Here is an 8,452-nt window from a genome sequence, read left to right on the forward strand (position 1 = left end):
GTTTCCTGTCCTTGCCTTGCCTCTCTTTTCCTTAGAGCTATGACTAACCCCACCTCCATCAGTGGCCTCTGGGAGGGAGGGGAATCTCTCCGCCCTAGCCTTTCAGGCCCAGTGCACAACCCTCCCCTCAAAACTCTGAATCCCAGCTGAGTCTACGGTGTCTCAGCAATGAGACTGTGCTGAATGACAGCAATTATGTCACACAGAATAACATGTGATGGCAATGATAGCTAACAGTTACCAAGTGTTTACCCTGTGCTAGGTACTATTCTGGGACCAACTCATGAACTCCCTACCTCCATCCCTAGCAGATACCATTGTTCCTTATCTTTTGGAAACATATTGAGCACATTGGGTCTTGGGATTCCAGGCTCAAGGGAATGAGCTTCAGAAGAGAAAGAAATTAATTCCCGCTTCTTCCTTTCTAAGGCTCGCCTTCAAAATCCTTCTTTTCTTCTTCTCATTTTAGAATCTTTCTCTTTTTCAGGATTTGACATCAGAATAGCCATTCTCTGGACAGGAATCCTCAGCTCCTACTGACAGGATGTGATCCTACTCTATGTTCACACCTGGGCAAGAATGTGAAAGCATAACTGTCCATTAGCAGCACACAGACCACAGGGGTAGTTTTCTTATATTTTGAAAATGGTAGAATAATGCCTCTATTCTTGCAAATAAAAGCGTAGCTAGTTTTTTTTCTTTCTTTTTTTCCCCCCTGGTCAATAGCCCCTTTCCTCTGGAGGGAGGGGCGCTTGTATGTCTTGCTGTCCAGTACTTTTTATTGGTAGGCCCATGTGCCCTAAAGAGGTATTATAACAAGGGAAGGACAAGGAGTAGGAATTGAAGCCGGAGCTAACGGAGCCCGGTGGATTATAACCCTGAGTCAGCCATAACTGTTTGCCTCAGAGGGAGACACGGAGACCCAGCTGTGTGGAGAGAGGAGGGCCTCCATGGACACAGCTGCCTGGGAACGGGAGCTGGCATTTTAAGATGGGCACGAAGGGACACTTTTCAGAGGATGAAAGGAATTGCCACTCTGTCCCCAGACACCTCTTAAGGGTCAAAGATTCTCAGGCTCCTACTAATCATATCATGTTAAGATTCTGTTTTGAGTCTTCTCTGGGAAAACGGATCTCCGGAGTGTCTATTCCACAGTGGAGAACTCTCACCAGGTAACTGCGAGGCAGATGGGGGGTCAGATGGGAAGTAACCACCTGCCCTTCCGCCCAGTCTCCCTGCGGTTGGAGGGACCGCCCAGGGAGTGGCACCGCTCAGCAGGCTCCAGCGTTGGCAGCCACATGCTGTCTCTGGTTCATAGACAGAGAACTGAGGTACGGAGAGGTTACGGGATGATGACGTAGCTCCTACCGGGCAGAAATAGAAAAAAAAAAAAAAATCCTGGTTCCTTGATGTCCGTGTCTGTTTCTTCCAAAAGTCAACTTCCATGGTGGCAGGGCAGGTAGAGAGAGGGAAGCAGGACACTGCTTCATCCAAGGAGGTGCACTCACCCACACACACGTCACCCAGCAGAGAGGAGACCAGCAACTGCCACCACTGCAGTTGCATCTCCACAGCACCGGCAGTTTGCTCTCGGAGCAGCTTTTCTCTTCCGGATTTGGTCCGCGTTGAGAGACACGCTATCCTTCATCCTGGTAAGGACCAAGCTCGCAGGCTCGGATTGATGTTTTCTTAAAATTGGCCTCACCACAGAAGAAGGTGTGGAACCACGTTGGTGGCAAGGGGAAGATTCAAGCAGCAGCCAGAAGGTCACGTCTGTGAGATAAATATCCCTGCTTTGTTGCCTGAGACGTTCTTTCATTGAAAGTTGATCACTTTGGTTGAACCGGGAAAATATAGTTTGATAATTACTCCCCAGGGTAATTATCAAACAATCAGACCTTAGAATGAATTTAATCCGTAGACCCTTCTGCTCTAGAAAGGGCACCAGGAAATGGGCACATTGTCCCGGGGGAGGGATGGTTTGAGGGAAGCTTCACTCTGGAGGGAAGTCTTCAAAGGGAACCAGTGCAACCAGAGGACAGCACAGGGGAGTTAGGACAGAGCTGGTTGTGGGGAGGATGGAAGGCAGGCAGTTTTTCTGGGGACCTTTATGGGGTCCTCCGATGGAGTCCTGTCTAGATCCCTGCCAGGTCAACTTGGTTTCTCCCGCCTACCTTCGCCGCCTACGGCATGAAGCAGCATCACTTTGGAGCAGATGAACCATCTTGGTGACCGCTGACTTGCTCCCTCTGCCCTGGGCATGGATTGGCGCTGGAACAATGGCTCCGCGTGTGAAATAGGTACGTGCACCCGAGGCTTCTCCCTGGCCGGCCGCTATGCTTGAGGGTTACTGGTGGTGGGGATGAGGGACAGGAGACCTTGGAGAACCCTCTTGTTCCCTTCATCTCCCAGGGATGCAGCCTGGCCTGGGGCTGGATTTTGGGGCCCTGGCTGTTTGGACTCTCACTTTGTAAGAGACTCTCCCTAGTGCCACTTGGATGGGCCAGCTGGTGCCCGGGAGCTGAGCCTCCTTAAGGCAGGTCCGTGGGCAGGCATCCTCTGGCTCCCAGCGGGGCTGGCACTGAGGCTGGAGAGGAAGGGAAAGAAAGGGCCTTCTTTGCTTCAGGGAAGAAAACTACCCCCAGGCCTGAAGGCCTCAGTTCCCAGAAGGCTTTGGGCCTCGCTTGCTTTCTCTGACAGGACTCAGAGCAGAGCTCCCGACAATGTGAGGGGCATCACTGTGTCAGAACCCAGGGCCACCGCGACTCAAAAGAAAGGACACTGAGAACTCTGGGTATCTCTTGGGCTGATGATTTCTTTTCTTTATTTTTTTTAAAATATATTTTTTATTGATTTCAGAGAGGAAGGGAGAGAGAGATAGAAACATCAACGGGGAGAGAGAATCATGGATGGGCCGCCTCCTGCACACCCCACTCTGTGAATTGTGCCTGCAACCCAGGCATGTGGCCTGACCGGGACTCGAACTGTGTCCTCCTGGTTCATCGGTTGACCTCAACCACTGATCCCGAGGGCTGGGATCTCAGACTGATGATTTCAACTGAACACTCAAAAATGGCGCAGAGGCGTTCGGAAGCCACAGAAACAAGTTGAAACCATAAAAAGAAATAAAAAATAAAAAAATGAAAAACAGGACCAACAGCACCGGAAAGCTGGGCTCCCTCGTGTATGCTGACCTTGCAGATCGGTGCCCCGCCATTTGGCTGACACACGACCGGTCTGGTCCACATGGGTATATTTAAAATTTAGCGGGCAACATGAAAAATATTGGAAATTTCACTTAAATGTTTGCGTTTCTGGCTTCTCCTGAAAAACCGGGAACTGCCGCCTGGAAGCCAGTGCCTGGACGGGCGGGCAGCTGCCCTCTGCTCCCCAGGGTTCACAGTCCTGGCTTCCGGGGCATGAGAACAGGCCCACGTCCCCAGCCCACTGCCTGCCTGTGTCCTGGAGGGGCTGCCGTTGGCACCCTGGATACAGGGTCACATGGTGTCTGCCAGGGAAGGGCTGGGTGACAAAGTCCGACCCAGTGAGCTTAAGACCACGCTAGTCAAAAGGTCTGAGGCAATCACAAGTGTGATCAGAAGGCTTTCTGTGGAGAACTGGGGACCAAGGCAGAGCCCAGAGGGCAGGGCAGCCGCAGGAGCCTGGGGCTGGGGACTGGGGTGGGACCGTGGGTTTATCTGGGCAGCCCTTACCTATGGGACAGACAGTTCACTGACCGTGCAGCGGGCACTGTCCCCCCAGGCCTGGGTGCAGGGAGGGACAGAACACAGCTCCTGGGGGCATTTTTCCTGGCACCTGGGCCCACAGGCCAGCTCCCTGCTTTCCTTCTTCCTTGGGCGCCGCCTCATATGGTTAGGTCATCGGACCGGGCGCGGCTGCTGGCTCTGCTCGCTCTGCTCGCCCTGCTCAGGGGCCTGGGGTCGTCCCCAGCCGGCTCTGGCCCCGGGGAAGGTGCCTTCTCCTCCGGCAGCAGCCTTGGTTTGGCCGCCACCTTCTCGGCGGGCAGCAGCTCCTCTTCCTCCCCGGGCCTCCCCACCCTGCAGGCTCCTTCGTCCTCTCCCCAGGGCCCCGCCAGGGTCTCCGGCCCGTCGGTGCGCACCCTCTCCGCTCCCTGCCTCTCGGGGTCTGCGGCTTCCTCTCCCGGGGGCTCGTCCCCCTCGCACCCCGGGGCTCCCACCTGCGCGTAGGAAGGCAGTGCCTCCCGGATCGCCCCGGGCAGCGCCCCCGGGGGCCCCGCGCCCCGCCGCTCCTCCATCGGGCGGAAGGGCTGGGCCGCCCGCGGGCCGGGCTCCCCCAGGCCCACCTCGGCCAGAGGGAAATAGTGCGACACGATCTTCTCCTCCTCCAGGAGCCGGTAGCCCTGGGCCGCCTGCACGGCGGAGGCCACGGCGACCAGCGGCGGCGGCTCGGGCCGGGCCCCCGGGGGCCGGCGCAGGGCCAGGGCGGCGCGCACTCGCTTCAGGCCCAGGTGGCTCACCTCCAGCACGTTGAGCACCAGCGACACGGCGGCCACGCACAGCATGAACACGACGAAGACGGTCTTCTCCGTGGGCCGCGACACGAAGCAGTCCACCACGTTGGGGCAGGGCCAGCGGCTGCAGCGGTAGAGCGGCGGGATGCGGAAGCCGTACAGCAGGTAGTGGCCGGCCACGAAGCCCGCCTCGAACAGGCTCTTGCACACGATGTGGCCCACGTAGGTGCGCAGCAGGGCGCCCTCCAGCCGCAGCCGCCGCGCCCCCTGCTGGCCGCCGCCGCCCTGCCCGGCGCCCTGCTCCGCGCCCGCCTCCCGCGCCCCCTGCGCCCCCCGCGCCGCGCGCTTCTCCTCCGCGCGCGCCCGGTGCACCGCGTGGCCCACGTACACGAGCGACGGCGCGGACACGAAGATGATCTGCAGCACCCACAGGCGCACGTGCGAGATGGGGAAGGCCGCGTCGTAGCACACGTTCTCGCAGCCCGGCTGCTGGGTGTTGCACACGAAGTCCGCCTGCTCGTCGCCCCACACCAGCTCGGCCGCCGTGCCCAGGATGAGGATGCGGAAGATGAAGAGCACCGTGAGCCACACGCGGCCCACCACCGTGGAGTGCTCGCTCACCTCCTCCAGGATGTTCCCCAGGAAGCTCCAGTCGCCCATCGCTCACCGCCTGCAGGGGGAAGGGGAGGCGAGAGTGAGTGCCCGGTGCGACCTGCAACCCTGGACCCTCTGCTAAGCTGCGGCATCCCCGTAGGAACAGCGTCTATTAGAGCTTCCTCCGTGCAGAGCAGGGCCCGGCGACCAAGGGGCCTCAGAGAATCTTCTAACAGCTCCCGTATCTGTAAATTGGTGTGTTTTTCTTTTAAATTTTATTTTAAAACAGTTAAAAAAATATTTTATTGATTTCTTACAGAGGAAGGGAGAGAGTTAGAAACAGTTATGAGAGAGCAGTATCGATCAGCTGCCTCCTGCACACTCCCTACTGGGGATGTGCCGGCAACCAAGGCGTGACCAGAATCGAACCTGGGACCTTTCAGACAAAACAAAACAAAACAAACAAATGGGAAACATCACAATCAGGCAAGCAGCCCCAGTATAAATCCTATTGGTGGTAGAGCAAAAATAAATAAATAAATAAATATATACATAAATTAAATAAATAACACCAGAATTTCTCACCAAATGATTGATTCTAACACTCATGTTAAAACTACACCTGCATTTTACTCTTATAAGATCGTGTCTGGCATCGATGTACTCTGCTAGCGAATCTAGCATTGCTAATGTTTTATCACCACGGATACAGCCACTCAGTGTTGGAATCTCACTTCCGTTGCACCATGTCAGTCCTGTGGGAAGTCTCAGGTGCCCACATGAGAGTAAGCGGCAGGCACCTGCCGTCGGGACTGGGGGTGAACAGTCTCGTTCCCCTCTTTGGGATCAAAGCTCCGGGAGGGCAGGTACCACGTTGTCCTTATCTTCCCTGAACCATCGTGACCCAGAACTAAGACCATCAGAGTGGGAGCTCCACAGACAGCAGTGGCAGGACCCATGGTAATGACCGGGAATCTGGAATTCTTGGTCCCCAGCACGTGTCATATCGGTATTCCTTAGCGTCCAGGGGACTTAAGCCCCCGTTGCTGCAGGGAGCAGTGGGAGGTGGCAAACAAACAGCGACGGACAATAAATTGATCCCAAAGTTGCTGTTTGGAGACAGCATTTTGGATAAAATCAAACATGAGTGTCATGACACATGTTCAGACACAGGAAGACCTCCTGGCCAGCCAACTGGTAATTTCTTTTCTTTCTTATTTTATTTTATTGATTTTTTACAGAGAGGAAGGGAGAGAGATAGAGAGCTAGAAACATCGATGAGAGAGAAACATCAACCAGCTGCCTCCTGCATACTTCTTAATGGGGATGTGCCTGCAACCAATGTACATGCCTTTGACTGGAATTGAACCTGGGACCTTCAGTCCGCAGACCGACGCTCTACCCACTGAGCCAAACCGGTTTCGGCTGCAATTTCTAATCTCAAGCCATTCAAGCCTCCTCTTCCACACCCCACCCTGCAATGCTAGGAGTATTTGAGTGTGTTTTTGTTTTTAAAGTCTAGTTACCACATGTAAGAAGGAAGGAGAGGAACTGTAACCTAGGACCGAATCTTTTCAATCCGATGTCGCTGAAGCAGGCCTGTTGAGGAGGAAGCCTGGGAGGGGCTCAGGGTGCGTGCCTCAGGGCGCGGATGTCTGAGCACAAATTACACGGGAAGGAAGTCAGAGTGAGCAGCTCTGCTGGAGCCGAGGGAACGCTGAAAGAATATTTCTTCTCTTCTTCAAAGATGCAAGTCCCTGTTTTCGCTTGCTTGTGAACATTTAGTGAACAGGTGACAGAGGGAAACGGAACCGCGGAGTCCAGGCTTCCCGCCCCAGGCCACCCACCAGAGCTTCCCGCCGGGGATCCTGGTTCTCCCTAACGATTACAAGAACACCCCAGGGCTGGGTAGCCCTTATCTAGTTACGAATTATATACTTTCTCACGTCGTATTTCAGTCCTCAAAACATCCTGTGAACCAGTTCAGTGATTCCCAGACCTGGATTGCACAGACTAGTACAACAACAACAACAACAGCAGAATAGGGTGGCCAGCCTAGGGCGGCCAACCTCTTATCTCGCCGAGCAAGGACGTAAAAACGAGAAACGTATTAAATCACTAACTATGACTACAGTCTGTTTTCACCATCACTTCATAAAAGAACTTTAATACCACAAAACTAGAAATAATATGATTTCAGAATGAAAGACAGGCTTTTCAATCTAACACACTTAACGAGGTGGAAAGCTGTTTGCTACCTTGTTCTCACTCTCTGTCACAGGCTGCTGAGAAATGCGCTGGGACCAGCACTGACCGCTCCGCAGGTGGGTGCTGGAGGGAGACAGACGAGGCGGGAAAAGAAGTCTCCTATGCCGGCTCAGCCCGTGAGGGCAGAGGGGGGTGGGGGGAGTGGGCCATGGCTGTCCAGCCACAAGCCCAGGGCCATTTCCATCCAGACAGATGTCTCCTGGCTTGGAAGAGGCAGACCAACACCTCCACATCCGTATTAACAAGCTCCCCAGACGCCGAAACCGGTTTGGCTCAATGGATAGAGCGTCGGCTTGGGGACTGAAGGGTCCCGGGTTCGATTCCGGTCAAGGGCATGTACCTTGGTTGGGGACACATCCCCAGTAGGGGGTGTGCAAGGGGCAGCTGATCAATGACTCTCTCTCATCGATGTTTCTAACTCTCTATCTCTCTCCCTTCCTCTCTGTACAAAATCAACAAAATATATTTAAAACAACAACAACAACAAAAAACAAACAAAAAAAAACAAACAAAAAAAAAACAAGCTCCCCAGAGAGTTAGTGGCCACTTACCACCCCGGCCAGTAAGGGATGGTGGCCGTGCCTCCATTCATGCTTCTAGAGCATTCTCTTAGCCAGTAGCTCCTGTGAGAGACAACGGAACCTACCCCGAGGCGGAGTTTTGCAGTCCTTAGCCAGACCCCTTCCTGGGATCCATGAAGCGCCCCAGCATTTAAAATGCTGAGCACGAATCCTCCCCTGCCCCACGGCACTCTGTAGCCATTACCCGCACTGCCAGGGCAGAGGCTGAGTGAGAAAGTGCCAAACTGTTTCATATCCATCAAACACTCGCCCCTGGATTCCTGGGGGCCTGCTCACTCATTCTGCAAACTGGAAAGACCTCAACCGACAAACCGTAGGTGGATTTCGGATATCTCTGAGCCCCCCTCACCCCCATTCCCACACTCCTTTCCTTTCCACGCCTCTGCCAACTCCAAGAGGGTTTTCGGAATTGAACTCTCAGTGCAGCCATTCCAACCCAAGACCCCACCTTGGCGGCAATCTTTTCCCTTTTGGAGAAGCCAGGAATGGCCCTTCGATTAGGCTGGGAAAGAAGCCG

The 8,452-nt window shown here is 54.5% G+C and overlaps 1 protein-coding gene across 1 annotated transcript; it reads right to left on the minus strand.

Moving 5' to 3' along the window:
- Positions 1 to 3,865: 3,865 nt before the first annotated feature.
- Positions 3,866 to 5,152, minus strand: GJA8 (gap junction protein alpha 8; the record flags this gene model as incomplete). The annotated part of the gene is made up of 1 exon (XM_084866546.1): positions 3,866 to 5,152. One exon carries the CDS (start codon positions 5,150 to 5,152, stop codon positions 3,866 to 3,868), a length of 1,287 nt encoding a protein of 428 aa, XP_084722672.1.
- Positions 5,153 to 8,452: the final 3,300 nt, after the last annotated feature.

The sequence above is a fragment of the Pipistrellus hanaki genome (genome assembly GCF_964339955.1).
Source record: "Pipistrellus hanaki genome assembly, chromosome: 18".
Taxonomy (NCBI): domain Eukaryota; kingdom Metazoa; phylum Chordata; class Mammalia; order Chiroptera; family Vespertilionidae; genus Pipistrellus; species Pipistrellus hanaki.